Source organism: Hyaena hyaena, unplaced genomic scaffold (genome assembly GCF_003009895.1).
Source record: "Hyaena hyaena isolate Hyena2069 unplaced genomic scaffold, ASM300989v1 scaffold_369, whole genome shotgun sequence".
Taxonomy (NCBI): Eukaryota; Metazoa; Chordata; class Mammalia; order Carnivora; family Hyaenidae; genus Hyaena; species Hyaena hyaena.
Window position 1 is genome coordinate 1,156,610 of NW_024081000.1, and position 26,392 is coordinate 1,183,001.

The 26,392-nt window shown below is 40.1% G+C and overlaps 2 protein-coding genes and 1 long non-coding RNA gene across 3 annotated transcripts in view; 1 reads left to right on the plus strand and 2 right to left on the minus strand.

The window, feature by feature from the left end:
• The window catches only part of GKAP1 (G kinase anchoring protein 1), an 83,858-nt gene extending 79,078 nt beyond the window's left edge, over positions 1 to 4,780 (minus strand). Inside the window, exons 1-2 of the mRNA XM_039250414.1 lie at positions 4,590 to 4,780; positions 4,017 to 4,150 (exon numbers count right to left, since the gene is read on the minus strand). The gene's annotated coding sequence lies outside the window, so the exon portion shown is untranslated. The remainder of the gene's footprint in view (positions 1 to 4,016; positions 4,151 to 4,589) is intronic.
• Positions 4,781 to 6,594: 1,814 nt separating this feature from the next.
• LOC120244069 lies at positions 6,595 to 25,202 on the plus strand. The gene is made up of 5 exons (XR_005531454.1): positions 6,595 to 6,652; positions 6,723 to 6,854; positions 7,370 to 7,482; positions 18,452 to 18,487; positions 25,141 to 25,202. It is a non-coding gene; the product is annotated as an uncharacterized LOC120244069 (long non-coding RNA).
• KIF27 (kinesin family member 27) overlaps positions 24,637 to 26,392 on the minus strand; it is an 85,182-nt gene continuing 83,426 nt past the window's right edge. Inside the window, exon 18 of the mRNA XM_039250400.1 lies at positions 24,637 to 25,484. Within this exon, the coding sequence (XP_039106331.1) occupies positions 25,006 to 25,484 (479 nt within the window). The 3' untranslated portion in view covers positions 24,637 to 25,005. The remainder of the gene's footprint in view (positions 25,485 to 26,392) is intronic.

Genomic DNA, 26,392 nt, shown 5'->3' on the forward strand with positions numbered 1-26,392 from the left:
GAGGTACCTGGCGGCTCAGTAAGTGTTAAGTGTCCAACTCTGGCTCAGGTCATGATTTCAGGATTTGTGAGTTTGAGCCCTGCATCAGGCTCTCTGCTCTGAGCTCTCAACACAGCCAACTTTGATTCTCTGTCTGTCCTCTTCTCTCTCTGCCCATCCCCTCTCACATTCTCAAAAATAAAACATTAAAAAAAAAAAAAAAGACAAGAAATAACAAGTGTTGGAGAGGTTGTGGAGAAAAGGGAACCTTTGTGTACTGTTGGTGAGAATGTAAACTGATGCAGCCACTGTGAAAAAACAGTATGGTGATTCTTCAAAAAATTAAAAATTGAACTATGACATGTTCCAGAAATTCCACTAGTAAGTATATACCCAAAGAAAATGAAAACACTAATTTCAAAAGATATATGCATCCTTATGTTCACTGCAGCATTGTTTATAATAGCCAAGATACGTAAACAACCTAAGTAAGTGTCCAGTGATGTTTGAATGGATAAAGAAAATGTGGTTTATATACACAATGGAATACTTATTACTCAGCCACATAAAAGGAAACCTTGTCATTGTGACAACATGGATAGACCTTGAAAGTATTATACTAAGTGAAATAAATCAGAGAAAGAAAAATACCATATGATTTCATTTATATGTGAAATCTAAAAAGCAAAAGAACAAATAAAACTCATAGGTACAGAGAACAGACTGGTGGTTATCAGAGGGGAAGGGGTTTAGGGGATGGGTGAAAAGAATGAAAGGAGTCAACTGTTTGGTGGCATATAGTAGGTAACTGGACTTATTATAACGATCACTTTATTGTATATGCAAATATAAATTATGCTGTACACCTGAACCTAATGTGTTATATGCCAATTTTACCTCAACAAAAAAATAAAAATAACTTACGCTAATTTAAGTAGTTGAAGGAAGACAAAAGAAAATTCAAAAAACAATTTAAAAACAAATGTTTCAGTTGAAAATGCACAAGAACACTAACAGTTCACAAATGTAAATATGCAGGCAGCTTGGAACATATAAGTGCAATATTCTATAATTTCTCAAAGACTATTAGTAAAAACTATGAATTCCTCTATACTTGAGATCACAGCAATATCAAATTATAGTGAAATCTCCATTTTAAGATATTTTCAATATTCAAAAGCCAATTATTTGACTTATAAAATACTACAGCATATATTAGGGTTTTCTATAGCAACTGTCTTTCTTTCCTCAGATGCTGTAACTATATAAACAACTTAAATATTCCCGAACACACATTTAGTTTTACCTGTTCAGACCTTTTTTTTCTGTTCCCTTCACCTAAAAAGCCCTCCCTCTCTTCCACTTAAAACTTCTATTCATTCTTGGGGCATCTGGGTGGCTCAGTTGGTTAAGTTTCCGACTTTGGCTCAGGTCATAATCTCACAGTTCATGGGTTCAAGCCCCGAGTCGGGATCTGTGCTGACAGCTAGCTCAGAGCCTGGAGCCTGTTTTAGATTCTGTATCTCCCTCTCTCTCTGACCCTCCCCTACTCACGCTGTTGCTGTCTCTCTCTCTCTCAGAAATAAATAAAACATTAAAAAAATTTTTTTTTAATTTCTATTCATTCTTGGGGTATCTGGGTAGCTAAGACAGTTGAGCATCTGACTTCGGCTCAGGTCATTGATCTCACAGTTCGTGGGTTCGAGCCCCACACTGGGCTCTGTGCTGACAGTTCAGAAACTGGAGCTTGTTTTGGATTCTGTATCTCTGTCTCTCTGCACCTCCCTTGCTTGCACTCTGTCTCTCTCTCTCAAAAATAATAATAAACATAAAAAAAATTCTATTAATTCTTCAAAATCCTGCTTAGGGGCCAACACCTCTATGAAGCTTTCTCTGACCTGCTCCTCAAAGTAATCATTCCCTTCTCTGTAATATTTCTTTACTTTTATATTTATTTTTGTTATTGAATGGATTCCATTAAAATTCTCTGTTAACCCTTGTGCCCAGCCACCTATAATCATGATTTCAACATTCTGAAAGTCAATCCCTAACAAAACCACAGGACCAGGCACACAAAAGATAATTTCACTGAATTTTTAAAAAATATTTATATTCCCTAAGCACACAGCTATCTATGCAAAGAAATATATGTCTTAAAGAGAATGCACAGCAAAAGAAAATGCAAAGTGCACTACAGATAACCCCCCATTCCCATAATGCAAATGTGAATAAACAATGATTATTAACAGTTCAATTTTATTTCATTAGAAACCGATTTTGTTCAGGAAACATACTGGTTTAAGTGTTTAAGAAACATACTGGTTAAAGTGTTGATTAAAAAGAATCAGGATATACCAGGGATTTAATTAAGTAAAGTCTTTCTAAAAACAAATAGCCTAAACTGTAAACAGCAGGATTTCTAAATGGTTGGTACTCTCAGGCTCTTCCCCCAAAGTTCTGAGGACTACTGCCACTGTGATCTCATTCCTCTAGACAGTGACCCCTGTAGGGTCAAGAAAACTGGGAGCAGTAGCCCTATCTCAGTCCTGGGAACCACAATTAGGGCACTCCAAAACTGACACCTGTATAAAATCCTCAATCAAGAACAATCAAATATATTCCTTTAATAAAATTATAATCATCTCCCATTAACACTATCAACCAGTTTAGCCTATCAAAAAAAGGAAATTAATGTGAGGTAGATATAATTAGCATGGCCTCCTTGAAATATAACTTAGATTTAAAAAAACAGATTGAGAGGCACTTGGATGGTTCAGCAGGTTGAGCGATTGACTCAATTTAGGCTCAGGTCATGATCTGAACCCTTTTGTAGGTTCATGGGATCGAATCCCTGGTCAGGCTCCCCACTAATAGTGCAGAGCCTGCTTAGGATTTTCCCTCTCTTTGCTTCTCCCTCAGTTGTGCTCTCTCTCTCTTAAAATAAGTAAACTTTAAAAAAATTAAAAATAAAGTAAAAAAACAGATTGGGCATAAGATGAAATGGCACTGAGTATTACTGATTTAGTACCTAGTGAAAAAATGTTTAATGTATTATTTCATATTCTGTTCAAGGTAACACCACTAAGCAATACCTTTCACTTTGGCTTCTTATAAAGTTCACAACCAACGATTGCCAAGTACATACCAAAACCCTGCTCCCAACATGCTTACTGCAAACAAACCACAAAAATTTAATGGGTATGTCCTAAATTCCACTTTTTCTTCATAGCTAAGCACTGCTTCCCTAATCCAACCTGCACCTAATTTCGGCAAAAAGTACAAGTACTGAGTGTATTTTCATTTGCTCCGATATGCTTTGGGTTAATTTCCAGGTTCTTGCTCTTAGTCCACAGAGTGAAGCCACTAAATTGGTAGCTTATAGATAAGTTTGTTACAGTCATGCATGACAATTAAGAATATCTCCCATTAATTAGGGGCGCCTGGCTGGTTCCGTGGGTAGAGCACACAACTCTTGATCCCGGGGTTACGAGTGAGTTTGGGCGACCCGATGGCTGTAAGGTTTACTTAAAATAAAGTAAACTTAAAAAAAAAAAAAAAGATTTCAATTTCCCATAACGTTTCTCTAATACTCCTATAGCTGCAGGTCGAATGTATTAAACTGAGGATTCAGGTTACAATCACAAGCACCGTTACTACATAAAGAAACAGACAATACTGAATGATGTAGAAAAAAGTCACTCGCTGGCTTTTCGGTAAAAGAAAAACGATCTTTAATGAGCGCTTCCAATGAAAGCCGTAGCACCCACTCAATCGTAAAATCTGACTGAGGTAAGAGTAAAAAAAAAATCTAAAAGAAGCTGAGAGAAAAGACAAGTGAACCAGTCATCTGTGTCGTTACTGCTCAATATCTACTAAGCTCTCAAAACGCTAGAGATCTGACAAAAATTCTGAAAGACGGCTGCTCCAAAGAACTACGGCAAGACACCAAAATTCAAACCCCTTCTCATTCACTTTTCAACAGCTAGCGGGGAGGAGGAGGAGGAGGAGCACTTTCTTCAAAAAGTAATCCACGATACCTCATTCACGAACGAAAGCCAAATTTCACCCAGAGGCTGTCAACCGAGGCTCCAAAACTTATTCGCGCAAAGTACACGGAGAAAGAAACACGGCTGGGCGAGACCTAACTCGGGCAGACGAGCGTCTTCCAAACCTGAAAGGAAAAACACAGCGAGTCCGGTCGTGGCTCCAGAAATTTCCGAGCTCCCGGCGACCGAGCGCGATGCCCGCGGCGGGGAGGGGGCGACGGCACCTGTCACTCGGCGGCCCCGCCACCGCGGCAGCCCCCGGGCCCGGGCCCGGCGGAGTGTGTGGCGGCGCGGGCACGGCCCGGGCGCCGGGGCCTGGGGAGGCGCGGGTACCTCTCGTCCGCCCCGAGCCCTGCGCCGAGCGGCGGGGCCGCGGCCCTTCCCGAGGAGCGGCCCTCCCGCGCCCTCTGCCCAGCGGCTCCGGCCAGCGGGGCCCGTCGCCTCAGGCCGAGTCCCCAAGCGCCGAGCCTGAGGCGCACGGAGCGGCACTGCCGAGGCGCCACCACCGCCTCAGGGGGGCCGGAGCGGTACCGCGCGAGGCGGGCCCGCCCTCCGCGTACTCACCGGGCCTCCCCGGCCGCCGGCTCGGCCCTCCTCTCCCTCCTCCCCCGGCCGCCGCCGCCGCTCCCGCGGCTCCTGGGGCGGCCGCACTGGGCGTTGGGACTAGGCTGGGTCAAGGGGCGGGGGCGGACTCGCGCGGGGCAGGGGTCGTGCGGCGGCCCCGCGAGTGGGCGCCGGGCACTAACGGGCCCCGCGAGCGGGCGCCGGGCTGGGCAAGCTGGGCGGCCCGCGGAGGGGAGCGCGGCTGCAGGCTGCGGTGAGGGGCGGGGAGAGCGCGGTTGCGAGCCGAGGGCGGGAGGGAAGTCCCGGCGGAGGGGGCGGCGTGAGAGCCGCGGGGCGGAGCGGGGGCGGGGCCAGGCGCGCCCGCCGCCGCGCGCGGGGGTTTGTTTATTTTCTCGGTTGGTTGCGGCGTTGGCGCGTGGGTAGAGGTTCGCGGGTGACGTGAGCGGCCAGAGTTGGGGGAGAGAACCAGAACCACCTGCTGGAGAAGGGGAGCTACGGGGGCCGGGCAGGGTCCAAACGGCTCGCGTAGGCGGTGGCGCCGCGGTCCTCGGGGTTACGGGGAAGAGAAGGGCTTTCCCTGGGTGTGTGGTAGGAGGGAGGCCTCCCGAGAGAAAAGCGCTCCAGGCCATTCCCCCGCAGTCGGGCAGCCTCACCTGCGTCGCGGAGAACAGTCTGGAGGCCTTGGAGTAGAAGAGGGTCGTGGGACCTGGTGGCCCGGGTTCCACCCACAGTTAGCGAAGTGGGGATGGTTCTGCAAATCAAAATTTCAGTAACAAGACTGCATCCGCTCTCCCGTGAGGAAAATAACCAACGTTGCTCAGTTCTCTGTAGACTTACACAGCACTTTAGCGTTCTCTGTCTGGGTGCTCCATCAGGTAGTAGGATTCTCATTTTACAAGCCAAGTAACTCACCCAGAGTTTCACCGTTAATGTCAAAGCCAGAACCCAGCTGTACTGATTTCAAATTCTGTAGTGCTGACCATCGATCCCAGTATCTCCCTAAATCACTTGGTTTACCTAATAGTAGACGCACACTCCCATAGGTCACATCTGCAGAGTTAGGGGCCTGGGGACGCACATTGTCAGGGAAGCTAAAGATGTTATCCTTGCCTTCGGAGACTTAAGGAATAACATAAAGATAAAACAGTTGTAATAAAAGACAAACTGTGATAGGTGCCATATGAAAAACACAAAGAGCACTGAAGATCAAAATATTACTGTCTGGGGAATCAGGAAAGAAAGGCAGCATGGAGGAGGAAGCATTTGGGATTGACCTTGGAGGAGATGGGAATGATTTTACAGCAAGAAGGGATAGCATGAGAACATATATGAAGACTGATCGATGAAAGTCATGGTCAGGAAAAAGCAAATGGTTAAACTACAGGACATGTTGAGAAGTGGCAGAGACAAACTGGAATGGGGCCCTATGCCAAGTGGGAGAATTTGTATTTAATACAGTACTTCGAGTTTTTCCTGGTTTAAAAACCTTGCTTTTCTTTGACATCTCTGTGAATGGATACAGGAATCAGAGGTGGGAAAACTGCCAGACAGACCTGCAATAGGCCAGTCTGAACTAAACGTAAGGCAGGAAGGATTTAAAAGAGCTTTGTTGGAAGATGATGTGGAAGCAGCATCCATGGAATTTGGCAATTGAGTAATGGTTTTACAGCAAGAGAGGATAGCATAAGCACATATATGAAGGTGGAAAAGAAAAATCAAAAATAGTGGAGGCTTTGAGTTTAGATAATTGCAGAAGAGATAGAAGAACTGCTTTTCGAGAGATCAGTTGAGATTTGGACACTTTTAAGAGTTTGAAAGATTGTTGAGACAGCCAGATAGAGGTGGATAATAATAAGTTAGAAATAAAAGCTTTGAAATATAGCAAAGAGAGTTGAACTAGAAAATAGATTGGTAAGTTAGCAGCCTAGCAGTGATATCACTGTGAGAGAAAAGAAGAAAACAAAGGGTAGAATCTTGGAGAACATCTTCAATTAGAACTTTGCTACGCGAAGTGCGGTCAGTGGCCCAGCAGTACTGGCGTAACCAGGGAGTTTGTTAGAAAGGTACAATCTCAGCCCCCCTCACCCTCAAAACGTGCTACAAAAACCCTGATTGCTTTGTATCACATCACAGTTTGAGAAACTCTGACTTACATAAAAGAAGCCAACAAATAAGAGATCTAATCTAGATGAGAGAAACCAGCAAAAAGAGAGGGAAGAGGATCCAGGAGGGGAAGCAGGATTAATGCAGAATCACCAAAGCGAGGTAAATTGGAGTTTCATAAAGGCAGGGGCAGGTAGAAATATTTATCAACAATAGTTAATACCACAGAGGTTAAAGTACACAAGGAAAGAAGGTATACTTGAATTTTGTAATTGGGTGGTATGATCCTCTGACTGACCATGTTGTTCCAATCAAAAGCTTGGAAATTGCTCCTTTGTGATAGGGGATGACAGCCTAGAAATATAATCCCACTCCCCGCCCAGTCCTCACATATATGGGACATATGGAAGTAGGCTTGTAGGCTTAGTAGGATTTGATAGAAATTCTTTTCTAGCTGTTTCTATTTTCTCTGTGAACTAAGAAGCAAGATCATTCTGGCAGACTGCTAATTGTCCATCACGGACTCTTCTCCCCTTCTTCCTGGGCACACAGACTATTTTTCTCAGCTTTTCTTCCAGGTAGTATGACTGTCAAGTTGTTGCTAGTGGAAAGTGAGCAGAAATGATGCCTGCCACTGCCAGGCCAGCGGGTCTCCATGCATTCTTCCTTTCTGCCAGCTGGATTGTGCAGATGACTACGAGCTGCTGGGGTTGACAGAGCCACCAGAAGGAAGGTGCCCGGATGAAGGAGAGCTGCCCACTGACCAGGAACACCCGCTGCCAATTATTATGTGAGCAAGATATAAATTTCTCTATTAAGTTGGAGCTGTAACATTTTGGGGTCTATTTAGCCGCCTCTAGCTAATGTAGTCTATAACTGAGGGGGAATTGGGAAAGGGGAGGAAAGGTGAAATAGTCTGACCGTGGGAGAGACGATCAACTAGGGAAGCATAGTAGGGTTTTCAGGCACTATTAAGGGCCCACCCGTGTGAGTGGATGTGAACTCACAGTCAGACCAGTCAATATGATTGTGCATTTTCCTCCAGTCATATTCTGTTGCTTATGTGCAAACACTGAGTAGGTGGTTTGGGATTAACCAGGAAGGAGATGTGGCCAGGCAAGTATAAATGGGGAGTGATAGGCAAAGAGGCTGAGGGTAGAAGCCAAGGAGGCATCATAATTTCAGACGCGTTAAGAGGTAAGGGTGTGAGAGGGGTAGGGAAAAGCTCAAAGATGATAGGGTGACTAGACTTGTGTTTCTGATCAGGTTGAGGAATGGACTTTTGGTACCTGAAAAGATAAGAGATGGGTTGGAGAGTAGGAGGCTTGACATTAAAATTAGAGGTGGGACTACAGTTGTCAGCAATGTCAAAGTGTAGGGAATGATCATGTGAGTGGATTGCTGACATTGCACAGGGCATAAGATAATTTGAAGATAGCTGGTCAAGGAATTGAAAGACAGGAAGGGTTTGAATGCATTTATCTCACAAAGAATTATCAAAGGACTGTTAGTAATGGTGGAGTAGTGAATAGCCTTGGAGAGAGTGGTGCCAAAATCTTCGAAGAATGAGGGGTTGAATTCCCTGAATTCGGGTGTTCAAGGCCATCAGTGCTTTAGTGTGTTAAACTCTTGCAAAGATCATGTTTCATTTAAACAGGCACTTTAAAGTTTTGTGTTAGCAATGTGGGATTTGTGATTGCTTCTCTTTGACCTCTCAGATTACAGATGGTAACTGCTTTCTTTAAGAGGAAATGCCCATCTGTCTGTATTATAAAACAAACACATGCCAGGCTTCCCAGTTTAAATGAATGCTTTAAAATTTGTCATAAACTACTCTGTTCTACCTCCAACATATATCCTCAAATAGATACATCAAATGTGATGCTAGCTAACTATGCTACATCAAATAATGCAATGTGAATGTTCAAAATCTACATGAAAAACCTTAGGTATAACTTAACAATAAACAGGGATTGACTAGAGACCTAACAAATTGAAAATAACAAGATTTCCTCTAGTTTAGAAAATGACGCACCACATTATGTACATACGGGCTCTGAAGTCAGACTGCTGGGGGTTGAATCACAACACCCATCTCATGAGGTTTTTCTGAGGATAGCATGTGTAATATTTACAGTACATATAAGCATTTAGAAGACTGCTTAGCACACCCCTCAATAAAAGTTATAGTCATTGTATCTAATTCTTATGGAATTGCCTATAACTATACTTGGACTTTTCCAACTTAGAAAATATATTCATTACATCTATACATGTTAAGACTTAACGGCAAGGAGACTTCTGGTTAAACACGGTGCATGGAACACATCTTTTTCTCCACTTACTCCAGACACCTCATTAAAATGACAGTGAAGCAGGGACTCCTGGCTGGCTCAGTTGGTAGAATATGTGACTCTTGATCTCAGGGTTGTAAGTTTGAGCTCAACTAACTTACCAAAACTGAGAAAATTAATACCTAGGCCTTTGTGGGGGGAGGGGTAGAGCCAGCCAGAGTGGACCCATTCACATCGCAGACTCTGATGTGGAAAGGCTCTGAAACTAGAGCTGCCGTAACTCTGAAAGCAGAGGTGAAATAGAGCTGAAAACTGAAATTTATTGTGAAAGTTATATAAAGAACAGTCAGATCCTTCCTTCCCCTGAATCCCTATTCCCCGTTCCACACTGTCTTAACTCAGTACAAGATAGGATGTTTACTTTCTGAAGAAGTTGACTCAGAGCTGCTCTGGATACCAGGCAGAGCTGAGGACAGGGGTGACTCACTCCACAGAAAAGCAGAATTAAATGAAGCCATACATATTAAATCATGAGACCTATTTCCCTTGCATTATTCCTAAATTCGGGCTCTAGGTATTTCAAGAAAATTTCTCATGTGAAAGGTCCTAAAATGAACTAACAGAAGAGAGAGAAGTAGAGAGAGTAAGGGGGAAGGAAGAAGGAAGGGAGGGAGAAAAGGTGAGTGGGAGGGAGGAAGGGGAAAAAAAAGAAGAAATAGAGCTAATGCAGGGAACAGAAAAAGATGTCAAAATGAAAAAAAATCTCAAAAATTTTGACTCACATATGCTCAGGAGCATATGCTCAGGTCTTGGTAGGAGGTTCCCCACCAAGACCAGGTGTAAACCAAGATGCAGAAACACACCTGATAAGCAGGAGCTCCAACAAAAGGAGAAAACAGAGAATTCCCAAAATAAAGGTTAAGACAAAGGTTCCAGGATGATCCTTGTGTAGCAGCCTAGAGAGTAGTCAGACCATTCCAACACAGGAAGATGGAAGGCTCCAGAAGGGATGTCACCAAGAAAAACCAAAAACAAGGAACTGATCAATTACCTAACATGTCTGAGCCTTATGAACAAAATTTCAAAACTCTGATGGAACATATAGAGATGAAATGGGACAAGTATAGGGAAAAGTAAGCAACCTCAGAAAGAAGGGATTATAAACTCCAGGGGAAACAAAAGACTTTTGGAGGACTGTATGATAGAATATTTGATGTGACCTCCCTGGAGAAGAATTATACTTCCCTGCCCCATTGTGAATTGCAGTGGCCAGTGACATAGGGGCACAAGTGAATATATCACTTCCAGCCAGAAGTTTCAGGAGCCTTGTCTCTGTCCTTGAACAGATGAGCACTGGTCAAATAGAGGCTGCCTCTGGCCATATAAGTCCTGAGTAAAGACACCATGGAACAGAACTGCAGCTGACCTGCAATCAGAGAGGCGGTGTAAATAAGAAGTCAACCTTTATTGTCAGAGGCCACTGAGGTTTTGGTGGTAGTTTGTTAAATCAGCGTAATTAATCTCTCCTGACTGACAACATGGGGCACTGTGGACAACATATTAGACATTAAAATATATATGATAAATACTGAACAATGTGATAGAAACATACTGGGCAATTATTAAATGGCACGAAGTGACTAAAACTGAAAAACTAAGATCCGACAGTAGAAATATGCTCTTTAGAAATGTGGAATTAAGTAGCAGAACAACTTTTCTTAGGAAACAGCCATCAGAGTAACGGTAGATGGAGTAGGGACTTACTTCTGGTTTTTGTTATGAGCCTAGTAATTATTTGACTCTTAAACCATATACATTGTCACTTTGAAAAGAATAAAAATTACATTTCTTTTTAAAAAATTAATGGTAAGTGGAAGGAGGGAAAGGTTGTATTATTGTTGTTAACTTAACCAGTTTAACAGACTGACCATTTATCATCCAACAGGAATACTAATATTGAAAGTAGAACCTAATTTTTTATTAGGACTTTAAAAATATCTTTTTTTCAAGATATTAAATAAATTGAGGCACTGAAAGCTAAACGTTTTCATTCTACCTTCACACTGTCCACTGCAAAATAGAAATGTTAATGCTGCTTTCCTAGTATTTTGACTCAGCTACCTTCTTCCCTTGCCCTTACTGTGGTGTTATTTATAGTGTACTATTTATATGTAGTCAAATGTCACTAACTTGAATTTGAAAAATGACCTACATGTATATGGAATTATCTTGTGAAAGATTATCTTATATTTCCAAAAATAATTACTTTTAAAAATATCCTCTTACACTAGACCAAAAAGTCTTTTTTCCTCAGACGGCTTACAGTGATTAAAATTGATATTATGTATAGTTACATATATGTATATAGATAGATATATATCTTGCATTTATATCTGAATTATATATATGTATATAAATATAATTTATAGGTGAACAATGGATATATATCTGAACTATAGGTGAACAATGGATATATATCTGAACTATAGTTACAAATAATATAATTACTTGTAAATAAGTTATTTGTAAATAATTAGTTCTACTTAGTGGGTTTGTAGCTCTCTTCTGGTATTTTGTATGTCATTTGTTTATGTCTAAAGGATTTGGAACAGCAAAAGTAGAGCAGCCCAAATTTCTGTACAAAATTGGACAGAATAAATGTAGTAGGCTTTCCATAGTCTTTGGATTCTTTGGTGTGGCCACTTTGTGATCTGAGCTGTCTTCCTAGCCTCATTCCCAGCCATCCCCTATACCTAGCACTAATTCAGTCATTCAACAGAAACTTATTTGGGGATCCCCAATGTACTAGCATGCAGTTCCCTGAGTATATGATGTTGTCTTCCACTTAGCCTTTGCAAAGTGGTTTCCTGATCTAAAATGCTATTCCTCTCCTTCTATACCTTCTAAAAGCCAACTTGTCCATTAAGACACAAAGGGCACTTTCTTGGAGGAGCCTTTCCTTATCCCTAAAAGTTAAAAGCCCTTACTCCATACTCTCATAGTACCCTCTATATTTTTATCAGAGCCACTCTATTCTCTTTTATATTGTGAACCCCATTAAAGCAGAAACTTGGCCTACTTTACTCACTGGTATGTCACTACAGTGCCAGGCTCATTGTATACATTCAAATGGTCAAAATGGTATTGTCTGTTTTTCCTCAACATACCATGTGCCCCTTGGTGGATGGGTCTGTGATTTATTCACCTTTTTTTCCCTTTAGCATTTAGCACTTAGCATGAGACCCAGCCCATAGAAATTTTTTGAATAAATTAGCTTTTTCTGCACTATCATTAATCTTTAAAATATACACACCGAGGACTATATAGAAATATCCTCATGATACAGAGAGATGGGGTGCTGAGGATTATTCCTTTTGTGTTTTACTTAAATAGGAAAATTATATGTGAAAGACCTGAGACTGGAGGTTACAAATGCCAAATTACCTAGCTGTGCTCTGTGATCTTACCACCCTTAACCTAGATAAGCAAAATAGAAATAATTCTTGGAGGAATAATTTTATTTCTTTTTTTTAATTTAATGTTTATTTTTGAGAGAGAGAGAGAGAAAGAATGAGTAGAGGAAGGGCAGAGAGAGGGGGAGACACAGAATCCAAAGCAGGCTCCAGGCTCTGAGCTGTCAGCACAGAGCCCCACATAGGACTCCAACCCACAAACCATGAAACCTATGACCTGAGCCGAAGTCAGGTGCTTAGCCGACTGAGCCACTCAGGCACCCCTTGGAGGAATAATTTTAAAATAACCAGCTAAAAATGTATCAACAACAGCAACAACAGGTTGGTATTTCTGCTCATTTAGTCAGTTTGAATGGGTAAACACTACCTAAATCCCTTGATTTGTGGTATGGTGTTATTTCTAACACAACTTACTATCAATTGAAAACAAAAGATCAATATACAAAAATCAATTGTATTTCTATACATTAGCAGTGAGCACCTGGGTGGCTCAATTGGTTGGGCATCTGGCTTCAGCTCAGGTCATGATCTTGCGGTCCGTGAGTTAGAGCCCTGCGTCGGGCTCTGTGTGACAGCTCAGAGACTGGAGTCTGCTTCAGATTCTGTGTCTTCCTCTCTCTCTCTGCCCTTCCCCCAATTGTGATCTGTTTTTCTCTCTGTCTCTCAAAAATGAATAAATGTTAAAAAAAATTTTAAAAAAAAGGAAAATAAGCCCGGGGTGCCTGGGTTGCTCAATTGGTTAAGTGTCCGACTAGAGCTCAAGTCATCATCTCATGGTCTGTAGGTTCAAGCCCTGCATCAGGCTCTGTGCTGACAGCTCAGAGCCTGGAGCCTGCTTCTGATTCTGTCTGTCTGTCTGTATCTCTCTCTCTCCCCCCCACAAAATAAATAAACATTAAAAAATTATCTAAAAAAAAGAAAACAAGTCCATGTATGATAGCATCAAAAACAATAAAACATTAAGGATCAGATTACCCAAAGAAGCATAAGACTTATACACTAAAAACTAGAAAACATAGTTGAAAGAAATTAAATAAGATCTAAATAAATGGAAAGACAGTCCATGTTCATGTATTGGAAGATATAATATTGTTAAGATGATGGCACTCACCAAATGGAGCTAAAGATTCAATGCAATTCCTATCAAAATTCCAACAGGCTTTTTTTCTCCCCAGAAATGCATAAGCTGTTCCAAAAGTCATATGGAAATTCAAGAGACCCCTGAATAGCCAAAAACACATTGATAAAGAACAAACCAGGTGGACTGACACTTCCCAACTCCAAATTTTACTACAAAGCTACAAAATAATCAATACAGTGTGGTACTAGCATAAGGAAAGACATAAGCCAATGGAAAAGAATCAAGGGTACAAAAGCAAACCCAGACATCTGTGATCAGTTTTCAACAAAAGTGCCAAGACAACTCAATAAGGGAGAAATAGGTTTTTTCAACAAATGGTGCAGGCACAACTGTATATCCACATGTAGAAGAATGAAGTTGGATCCCTATTGCAGAGCATACAATAAAAATTAATTCAAAATGTTCCCAAGATATAAAAGAGCTAAAACTAGAAAACTCTTAGAAGAAAACATACATGTAAGTCTGTATGATCTTGAATTAGGCAATGGCTTCTTAGATATGACAATTAAAGCACAAACAACCAAAGGAAAAAACATAAATTGGATTTCATCAAAACTAAAAACTTTGTAATGCAAAGGCAACTATCTAGAAAGTGAAGACAACCCAGAGAATGGGAGAAAATATTTGCAAATCATAAAACTGATAAAGGACTTATGTCTAGAATATATAAAGAACTCTTACAACTCAACATTGAGGAGACAAATTTATTTTTAATTTTGTTCATGTTTATTTTTTTCTTTTATAGTTTATTGTCAAGTTGGTGTCCATATAACACCCAGTGCTCATCCCAAGAAGTGCCCTCCTCCATGCCCGTCACCCTCCTTCCCCTCTCCCCCACCTCTATCAGCCCTCAGTTTGTTCTCAGTATTCAAGAGTCTCACATGGTTTGCCTTCCTCCCTCTCCCCAACTATTTTTCCCATTCTCCTCCCCAATGGTCCTCGGTTAAGTTTCTCCTGTTCCACTTATAAGTGAAAACATATGGTATCTGTCCTTCTCTGCCTTATTTCGCTCAGCATAACACCCTCAAGTTCCATCCACATTGCTACAAATGGCCAGATTTCATTCTTTCTCATTGCCATGTAGTATTCCATTGTATAGATAAACCACATCTTCTTGATCCATTCGTCCATTGAGGGACACTTAGGCTCTTTCCATGATTTGGCTATTGTTGAGAGTGTTGCTATGAACATTGGGGTCCATGTGCCCCTATGCATCAGCACTCCTGTATCCCTTGGGTAAATTCCTAGCAGTGCTATTGCTGGGTCATAGGGGAGTTCTATTAATTTTTTGAGGAACTTCCACACTGTTTTCCAGAGGCGCTGCACCAGTTTCCATTCCCACCAACAGTGTAGGAGGGTGCCTATTTTGAGGAGAAATAAGTTTAAATGGGCAAAGGTTTGAGTAGACATTTCTCCAAAGAAGATATGCAAATGGCTAATAAACACTTGAAAAATTACTCAGTGTTTTTAGTCATTAGGGAAATGTGACTTAAAGCCACAATAAGATACTACTTCACATCCATTATGATGGCTATAATAATAATAAAAAAGAGACAGACAATAGTAAATGTTGATGAGCTGACCCTCATACATTGTTGGTGGGAATGGAAAATGATACAGCTGCTGTTGAAAACTGACAGTGTCTCCAAAAGTTAAACAGAATTACCATGTGACTGGCAATTCCACTGTTAGGCATACACCCAAGAGAATTGAAAACATAATCACACAAAAACTTGTACACAGATGTTCATAGCATGGTTATTCATAATAGCCCAAAAGTGGAAAGAACCCAGACGTTCATCACTCATGAATGGATAAAGTGTGGTAGATGCATACAATGGATTGCTATTCAGCCATAAAAACAGTGAAATACTGTTACATGCTGCATGAGTGAATCTTGAAAACATTATCCTAAGAAGGCAAATGCTAAAGGATACATACTATATGATATCATTGATATGAAATGTCAAGAATAGGCAATTCCAAAGAGATAGGCAGTAGACTGATAGTTGCCATGGGATGAGGGAAAAGGGAAATTAAGAATGGTTGCTAATAGGTAAAGATTTTCTTTTTTGGGAGGATGAAAATGTTCTGGAATTAGTATGATTGCACAACACAGTAGGCATACTAAAAAGTACTGAATTGTGCACATTAAGATGGTAAATTTTATGTGAATTATATCTCAATTTGACAATGTTAAGGTGAAATGTAATCCTAAACTTGGAAAAAAATCATAAGCAATTGTAATCAAAGCAGTAAATCTAGAACAGTTTTCTATTTATGGAAGGACAAAATGGCCCTGAAAATTAATGCTCTTGTCCTCTCATGAAAACCATTTGGATGTGGGGGCATCTGGGTGGCTCACTTGGTTAAGTATCTGACTCTTTATACCAGCCCAGGTCATGATCCAGCTCACTCTTTGGAAGAGGCACAGATCCTTCCCCACATAAGAGCTAACTCCCAGGATGCTAGCTCTGGTTCTAAGGGGTGTTTGGGTTTACTGTGGCCTGGCCAATTAAACTCACACAATCAGTTCCTTACACCTACTCTCCCTTCTCCTGGGAGAGAGTAAACTTTAGAATGACCGTTCCTGAAAAGACCTCAGTATCACTGAAGGTAACTCTTCCAGGGAAAGTGTCCATTAGGATTCTTCCTCTCTGATTTATTTGTTCACAATCCACTAGAACACTTCTGATTGTAGGTTCCATTACTCTTCAACTCTTGGCCTATTCTTTTGATTACTTGGCTGTGCAGGCCATGGGTGCTCTGATCTAAAAAGAAACAAAATAGGGGCGCCTGGGTGGCTTAGTCGGTTAAGCATCCGACTTTCGCTTAGGTCATGATCTCGCGGTTCGTGGGTTCGAGCCCCGCGTCGGGCTTTGTGCTGACTGCCAGCTCAGAGCCTGGAGCCTGTTTCAGTCTGTGACTCCCTCTCTCTCTGACCCTCCCCTGCTCACGCTGTCTCTCTCTTCTCCTAGAAATAAATAAAACATTTAAAAAAAAATAAAAAGAAACAATATTCTGTAACACTGGCAAATACTTACAAACTGAGGGGAAAGAGCTTCCCTCAAAATGCGTAGGAAGGAGACCACCATGGTGATGTCAGATTTAATTCTAGCATGCTTCTTGTATATCAGTAGCCAAGAGTATCAGATGCCAAATAAAGACTAACTTTGTTGTTAATGTGATCATATACCTATACCCGTACCCAGAATTAACTTACTGTTTTAGTTTCCTTGAGGGGAAAATTTGAGTTTAAAACCTCTTCGTGACTACCAAGTGGAAACCATTCTTCTCAGTTTTAAGAAGTTACTTTCTGCCAGATTTCATCAATAACTCACAAATATAATTATTACCAAACAAATAAGGAACAAACAGGCAGAAAACTGGTGGCTAAAAACCCAGTAAAAACATACTCTTTCATTCATAACTCAAATCGTCATGAAACACTTCTTACGCCAATAGAATAGACTCAGCCAAGTCTTTAAAATATTTTCTTGGGAGAATAGATTTCACATGAAACTTTTCCAGAGAACTCCATTGTTTCCACTGTTGCTAACAAATGTAACTAAAACTCCAAGAATTTAAAAATATTTTAGGATGTATGTATAAGCAACCACATTTGTGCTAAAATGTTATCCCACTTTGACAGCCAATTCTATGGAAAACCTACTTATAATTCCATCATAAACAGATATGATGCTGTAGTTTTTAAAGTGCTTTCGTGGATTTATTCGTTAAAGTAACAGACTATGGGCCTTATAGTAAAATTACCAATTTCCCTCCCAATTAATTCAATTCCTTTGAGTTGCATTTGGTAAGATTTTGATTTAAAACACAAGGGAGTGATTCATAAATTGCTTTTATTTTTTAAAGAAAAGGCTGGTGTTTCAGAAGACTATTATTTCATACACTCCATTAAGATTATAACCTGGGTCATTCTGGTTATATTGTGGTTATGTCTTACACTCAGTGACACCTGGTGCTAGCTGGGAAAATGTCCTGTGAAACAGATAGGCTTAGCTCCTGGCTTCAAATGGAACAATTCAGATGCTGCCCAACCCCCAGGTTGACGGGAATTTCAAAAGAAGATCAACCTCTCAGTATGTTGCCCTGTTCCCATTCTTCCATCTAGAAAAGTCATGCTAGCAAGTAAAAACACCACCACCACCACTTAGGGCATTTTAATACATATAATTTATTACATAAATCAGCCAAATTCATGGTGGACAGTGAAATGCCCTTGCAGATCACAAACAAAAATGAATAACATCAATTCAGCCTCTCAGGCAGGCCAGTAGCTGTTGGTTTGTAATCATGAATGGAAGTCTTTTATCCAGGGATTTTTCAGTAGAAATATTCGAGGACATTTTAGCAGAGAGAAAAATTAAGCAAAATGGTTGCGTATTGTATTAAGATAAATCCTGCCAATTTTGCCTACAGTGTTTGTTTTGGCATACTATTCCTGGCTCTTCAATGGTAAAATCGCTCAAGTTTTATTTTCTTTGGTTTGTCTTGGCTGTTGGAATCTATCCAAAACTACTGTTTCTTGTAATCCTCTATTGAATAGCTCCACAATTTCCATTCTATCTAGGGTGGCTTCTTTTCACATATCCTAAATCTCAGCAATCATAGGAAAAGGAACAGGTATAAAAACTGGGATGTATATTTTCAAATGGCAAATTCAATACTGAGGGTATTCTTCAGGGTTTAGAGATAGCCAAAGATTGAAGTTAAGTTTTAGTGTTGTTGCCAGAGAAATACAATATATTCTCTCAAAATATTTTTAAAACTCTTTGCTGGTCTATAGAATGCTTCCAAATAAACCTTTTTATCTCCTGTTTTTATCAGAGCTGTTTGAATCCTAGAACACGGTGGAAATAAGGGGTAAGTAAACCATAACTGTCTTATAATTTGTTAATTGGGGAAGAGGGGGCAGGGTCTAAAAAGTGGTTCTTTTAAATGACTTGTCAGATCAAATAAATTCTAACAATATTTACTACTTTGGACTTGAAAAACTATACTTCCCTTTGTATATACTGTAATAAGCTTGAAAACACATTAACAGTATACAAATATTGTTTTAAAATACATTTCTTTTGTTCTACTTGAATTACACAAGTATTAACTAATAAATGCAGTTTTAAATTTCCAACAATTATGAGTTTTTTAAAAAGTTTATTTTTCTACTCTTCTGTTGCAAATGATCCTGTTCCTTGGGCATATAAGGATCTTGCTCAGTATTAACAGTCTGTGAGATTGTTGTATTTTTCTTTTAAAGTACTATAGAGGGGGCACCTGGGTGGCTCAGTCAGTTAAGTGTCTGGCTATTGATTTTGGCTCAGGTCATGATCTCACGGTTCATGGGATTTTCTCACGGTTCATGGGATTGAGCCCCGCATGGGGCTCTGTGCTCACAGTGTGGAGTCTGCTTGGGATCCTCTCTCTCCTTCTGCCCCTCTCCTGCTTGCTCTCAAAATAAATATTTTTAAAAACTAGTAAAGTACTGTAGAGATAAGTCAGTAGAAGTATGTGTAACAATTTATCAGTAGACCGTAATAGCTAAGTCTAAGTCAATACATTTAGATTCAATGATATTACACTGCTAGCATTTCACATAGGAGTTATTCTCTTGCCTCATTGTGGAAATTGCTAGGGAAAAAAATATTAAAAGGAACAAAGAACTACAGAAAATATCAAAAGTCAATCAAGTGTTTTTTAAAAATTTATTTATTTTGAGAGGGAGAGAGAAAGCACATGCAAGCAGGGGAGGGGCAGAGAGAGGAGAGAATCCCAAGTAGGTTTCTCACCACCAGTGCAGAACAGAGTCCAACGTGGGGCTTGAATTCATGAAGCATGAGACCTGACCCAAAATCAAGAGTCAGATACTTAACCGACTGAGCCTACCCACACACCCCAACATCAAGTTTTTCTGAGCTTTCTTTTTATAATTTCTCTTGTCTAAATTACCTCCATGTTGGGATATTGTTGGGGTCAACACAAAGGTCATGATAAAAATCAAACATCATTCTAGTATTTGGTGCCGCATATGCACGGCATTCCAAAGGCAAAGTGTGGGTGATAAAGGGGTGCATTGTTTGTAGAGTATTTAAAACATCGAGGGGCCCCTGGGGGGCTCAGTCGGTTAAGCGTATGACTTCGGCTCAGGTCATGATCTCATGGTTCGTGGGTTTAAGCCCCGCGTCAGGCTCTGTGCTGACAGCTAGCTCAGAGCCTGGGGACTGTTTCGGATTCTGTGTCTCCCTCTCTCTCTGACCCTCCCCTGCTCACACAGTCTCTCTCTCTCAGAAATAAAAAAAATAAAATAAAATAAACATTGAAACTTAAGAAAAGTCAGCGTGCTCTTTATTGTCAACATCAAGGTAAACAAGAACAGTGATAAAAATATTCCTCCTCATTGGGCAGATGCTCCTACTACCCTTTGAAAACACTACTGGCCATATGAGCTGAAAAATATTACATATCCAATGCACTTGAGATGTTTATTGTGGAAAGATCTCATTCCCACCTTTTTTTTTCATTAAAAATTTTTTTAACGTTTATTCATTTTTAAAAATATTTTTATTTATTTCTAGGAGAGAGAGAGAGAGACAGCATGAGCAGGGGAGGGTCAGAGAGAGGGAGATACAGACTCCGAAAGAGGCTCCAGGCTCTGAGCTGGCAGTCAGCACAGAGCCCGATGCAGGGCTCGAACCAACGAACCGCGAGATCATGACCCAAGCGAAAGTCGGACGCTTAACCGACTAAGCCACCCAGGCGCCCCAACGTTTATTCATTTTCGAGAGAGAGAGACAGAGCATGAGCAGGGGAGGGGCAAAGAAAGAGGGAGAGAGAGAATCCCAAGCAGGCTCCAGGCTCTGAGCTGTCAGCACAGAGCCCGATGCAGGGCTCAAACCCATGAAACGTGAGATCATGACCTGAGCTGATGTCAGATGCTTAACCAACTGAGCCACCCAGGTGCCCCACTTTATCTTCAATTTTTGAAAATGTAAATGTTGAAGAATATGTTAGTACTAATAAAGGCAGCCTTTGGTTACAAATGTAAATGTGAAATACACATAATTAATATTTTTTAGTATTTCAGTGAATCTGAGAGAAGAATGGTAGGCAGGCAGACATTGAATTTTCAAATACTGATACACCAGTGTTTTAAGAGTCACAAGTGTTCATAGCAGCACTCTCAACAATAGCTAAGACATGGAAAGAGCCTAAGTGTCCATCAACGGACAAATGGATCAAGAAGATGTGGTTTATCTATACCATGGAATACTACATGGCAATGAGAAACAATGAAATCTGGCCATGTGTAGCAACATGGATGGACCTTGAGGGTGTTATGCTTAGCGAAATAAGTCAGGCAGAGAAGGACAAATATCATATGTTTGCACGTATAGGAGGATTGGGAGGAACTTAACAGAGGACCGTGGGGAAGAAGAAGGGGAAAAAATGAGGGCCATGGGGGAGAAGAAGGGGGGAAATGGTGGGGGAAAGGGAGAGAGGCAAACCATGAGAGACTCTTGAATGCTGAGAAACAAACTGAGGACTGATAGATGTGGGGGGGAGGTGGGAGATGGGCATGGAGGAGGGCACTTCTGGGGATGAGCACAGTTGTTATATGGAAACCAACTTGACAATAAACTATTTGTAAAAAAAAAAAATTAAATTAAAAAAAAGAGTCACAAGTAGGTACCTAAGGAAATAATGGAAAGAGTAAAACAGGTCATTCTTGCATTTGATGCATGAGAATTTAGGTTGACTATAGAATCAAACTCCCACTAAGGATGACTCCCTAGCAATTCATTCTAAGACTTAGTATAAGACCTTTATTAACACCTTTCATATAAGACACCTATTTTTTTTTAAGTTTTTATTTATTTTGAGAGAGAGAGAGTGCAAGCAGGAGAGTAGCAGAGAGAGGGGGGTGGACAGAATCTCAAGCAGGCTCCACACTGCTAGTGCAGAGCCCAATGTGGGACTCAAACTCACAGACTAGTAACACACCTATTCTTAAATGAGCACTTATCACATTATTGACCTGAACCAATACAAATAGGCCAATGGCTAAGGGCAATAAAGTCTATACTTCTGAAGATCATTTGTATTTTTTTAAAATTTTTAACATTTATTTATTATTGACAGACAATGAGAGACAGAGCACGAGCAGGGGAGGGTCAGAGAGGGAGGGAGACACAGAATCTGAAGCAGGCCCCAGGCTCTGAGCTGTCAGCACAGAGCCCGAGGTGGGGCTCAAATTCACAAACCGCGAGATCATGACCTGAGACGAAGTCAGATGCTTAACCAACTGAGCCACCCAGGTGCCCCAGATCATTTGTTATTTTTGCGGACTCTTTGGGCAAAGTCCATAAGGATATGAAGAATAGAGGGACCAAAAATCAAAATATAAACACCACAACCAAAAAACCCATTAGCAAAAGAAAACAAAATATTAAAGCATAAGATCACCTTCATTGATATTCTCACCAGCCAGAATTCCCATACTTATATGATTCTCCACCTCTGTTATCTGTAACATTCTGGAGTATTAGAAGGAACTAGTACTTTACAGAGGCGAATATGTTTCCTTCCAAATGCTCTAAGTGGGGAAAAACCTGTAATGAACAACAACAACAACAGAAAACTACACACATACTTCATATACATACAAAAAGGCAAATACAGTGACAAAATGGTTAGACTAAAGAAAGCATGTGACTGAGAGAAAAATGTATTAGTAGCATAGGTTAAAAAATAATTTTACTGGGGCGCCTGGGTGGCTTAGTCGGTTAAGCGTCCGACTTTCCGACTTTCGCTTAGGTCATGATCTCGCGGTTTGTGGGTTCGAGCCCCGCGTCGGGCTCTGTGCTGACTGCCAGCTCGGAGCGTGGAGGCTGTTTCAGTCTGTGACTCCCTCTCTCTCTGACCCTCCCCTGCTCACGCTGTCTCTCTTTCCTAGAAATAAATAAAACATTTAAAAAAAAATTTTTACTTTCCTTGGGGGAAGTGCCTTAATTTTTCTTTCCTTTGTGAGGACACTAAGCTAGAATGACATAAAGGTTCACTTCCGGGATGTATTTATTGTCCAGGACATTATTTATAGGTATGTGTCTGTGTATGTACATGAAATCTATTGTAGCATATAAAGGATATATGTTTAACCAAAAGGAAGAAAATAAGTGTACGTTTCTTATTTAGAAGTCAGTTCACAGTTGCATTATCAAATCTAATCACTGCTGGTTTGATATAAATTTTATTGCTTTGTTAGTGAATTGGCTTTTAGAAAATATTTTTATAGTTCTACAGGCAAAACAAATGTATGTCAATTTCTTAGGCAAGCAAGATTTCAGGGTTAGAATATATTCTTAAATGAATAATTTCTGAATCATTACTTAATTTATAAGGAATTTACGATTAGGACCTTCATTAATAACTATGCATTCATTAATAAATATATCACTGTTGTGCTTTGTTAAGGCACTGGCCTTATATATGTATATATACATATTACATATGCTATAAAGTACATAGCATACAAACTAAAGGCAAAAAGAAGAAACTAGCTTAAAACTAGAATCTGACTTGAAACAGTCTCTGCTCAAAATGTATTTTCCAAGTTAGTGATAAGTCCACTATGTAAAAACCTACAATTTTTAAAAATGTTTGTTTTTGAGAGAGAGAGAGAGAGAGAGAGAGCAAATGGGGGAGAGAAGGGTGGGGGGCAGAGGATCTGAAACAGGCTCTGCACATTCAGCAGAGCAGAGCCGTAAGACCTTGACCTGGACCAAATCAGACACTTAACCAACTGAGTCACTCATTTACAATTTAAATGAATTTCGGTACCATGCTTAAGAGATACACAAACTATTCACCAATTTAGAAGTCTGTTTTGGTCTGGTTTTCTTCTCTTCTAGGAACTGGTTTTTAGCAACGAGAACAAGGAACCCTACTCCCCAGGGCTAGAAAGCAGAAAAAAAACCCATAAGTGTTTGAGCACAAAGGGACAGTTTGGGTCTCAGGTAAGAATGGTCAGGGCCAATAACAACAGAGGAAAGGACAAAAGAAAAATATTAGTAGCAGCATCACATAAGAAAAACTGGAGTCAGCAAGGAAGTCGGTAACTCTAAATGAGTAGACATCTGTTAAGTCAGGGTGGTTTTACTATTGCCCCAACCCAAACAGGAATGAGTTTAAGAAACAACTTTATTTTACAAGTGAAAATTTGGAAAAGTAACACAAATGACAACACCAGCAACAAAAAGGAACAAGATACCTCTGGTCATTATGATGGGGTGTTTTCTTGATTAAAAAGTATGATGAAAAAGTACAGACTATTTGTTGGACCAATCAGTGGTTAGTTCTTAATTTGAAACTGAAATTTATATAATAAGATTTAGACTAAAAAAATCTTGAAGAAAAACTTTACATATTTACAATCCCAATGCAGTCTGGCCTGCCTGTGTGCACCACTTAGCAGGCCATAGGAAAAAATCTCTGGAGTCAGCCCACCGGATCATTAGCTATAGAGCCTCTGGCTAGACCTCAAGCTTTACAGGCATACTCCCCGTGGCTGGATATCTTTTCCTTGAAATGCTAGCATACGTTATTGTTATTCTATCATTACTTCCCTGCGGCTAGGAATTGCATCCTTTCCCCCAAATCTAGTAGCCTAATGAGAGATATGTTGAATAGACAGGGATGGGAGAGAGATGAAGACTTGCATTCCACAATGTTAGCAACCAACAATAGGACATTCTGAAAACAATTTCAGAAAAAGCAGAGAACCATGTTTAAAAAGTCAAGACTGATCACCCAACCTCTGTGGACCCTGGGGACCATAAATTAACTTTAACCCATAAACTTAATCAGTTGCCTTCACCCATAGACAGATTTTCAGCTGTGCCAAAACATATGCAGGCGCATCCCCTGCTCATACAAGCAACATTTAGCTGCATCTCTTCAAAATAACAAATATACACTTATATTTGAGAATGGTAATAATATGAAATTGTAAGATATAATTCATGTATTAAAACATACTTTTATATTATATAGCAATATACATTTGATGGATATTTTAGTTTATTATTCTACTCTTGGTTTTGTTCTTTATATATGCCTGGAAAGAAATTTTAAGCAAAGTTTTAAGTGGAAATATTTAAATGTTCCATTACTTGCTACTACTGGAAAACGCAGTCATTTGGTTATTATGGAAATATCTGCAAATAATTAAAACTCCTGAAATATACCATAGAAGATATAACATGATTCCTTCCTTCCCTCTTCCTTTATCCTGAGGGAAGAGCTAGTAAGCAGAAGCTTTAATTTCTAACAGGTTAGAAAAAGGAATCTTACACTTCTACTAAATTGAAAGTTCTGTCATTAAATGCCTATGTTTTTAAGTCACTCGGTTTCCTAAATACTTCAATGGAATCAGCAGTTATAGATCCAACCCCAACTCCAAGACTGGAACGTCGTAATGATAGTTCCAAGGCAGAAATCTGACGTAACTCTTTACGACACAGCTTTACAGACGTGACACCTTGAAGCTGTCCTGAATTTCCCACTGGCTGCATTTGGGATGAAGGTCGACTATGAGATTTTGTAAAATGATACTCATCAATTTTTTTATCTTCATTGTTTAACAAATGTCCACTAGTGGGTGCTAAAGAGCTACAGATTCGAGGTAATTCTGGGTCCTCTTCCCAGAGCTTCTGATTCAGTTGTGTTCTTAAACTGTTTGTTGAACTGTCTAATTCTCTTTCTCTTCCACTTAATTTCATATTTTCAGTTCTGGATGCCCATTTTAATTCTTCTGGAACTATGACTGCTTCTTCAGGGTTCAGTACTCCATCTCCAGCATCACGATCTTAAAAATAACGCAAAAAGCAAAAAAAAAAAAAAATTAGAGATTTCCTCAAAAACAGGTATTTTAATGGTATCGTAACATTATTATCACTCACTATAAATGATGTCTTTCAGATTTTTTAAGTGACTTTTTTAGACAAACAAGTGTGAATATGAATTATTATTTCACTTATCAATACTTTGCATGTGAATAACTGAGAACTTTTAATTCATGGAACGAAGTTGAAAAAGTCACCTACCGATTCAGTTTTTCCCTGGATTTGGACCTCTCTGGTGCCCTTCCACGCCTGCCCTCCACTGGGCTTACCACTGTGAATCACAGTCCAAACCTTTCCTAAGTGAAGCCAGCACTGGAGAATACTGGCTCTATGTCTAGGGAATCATTTAGGACATGGCACCATGTGTGTGAAAATCTAGTGTTGGTTAGAACTCCTGGCATGATGGCAGGGTTCTGCTCTCTCAGGGCATTCTGGGGGTCCACCATCAAAATGGAGATGATAGTGGGGGTACCCTGCTGGACTGACGGACTCAAGGAGTGAGTGATCAAAGCTAGAGGTCTTCAAATCATAGCATTATCTAATATCAAAGATAAAAATTTACTTAACAGAAGTCCATAGAGGCCCTAGTCCTAATATTATGAAAAATGCTAGCTCTAACATACAGTGGCATGTGATTGGTACACTTTTTGTCCTAGGAATACCAAATTTAAAAACAGAAATTGCACACTGGCAGCTCCCAAGCCAAATATGGCCCACAGATGTGTTTTACTTAGCCTATGAAACAAATGTGACCCCAACATTTTATTTTCATTATTTTTCTTTACTTTATTTTATTTATTTTATTTTTTGGTTTTGATCATTTTTTTTTCTTTTTAAGCCCTAAGTTGGAAAGTTTCATATAAAAATATAA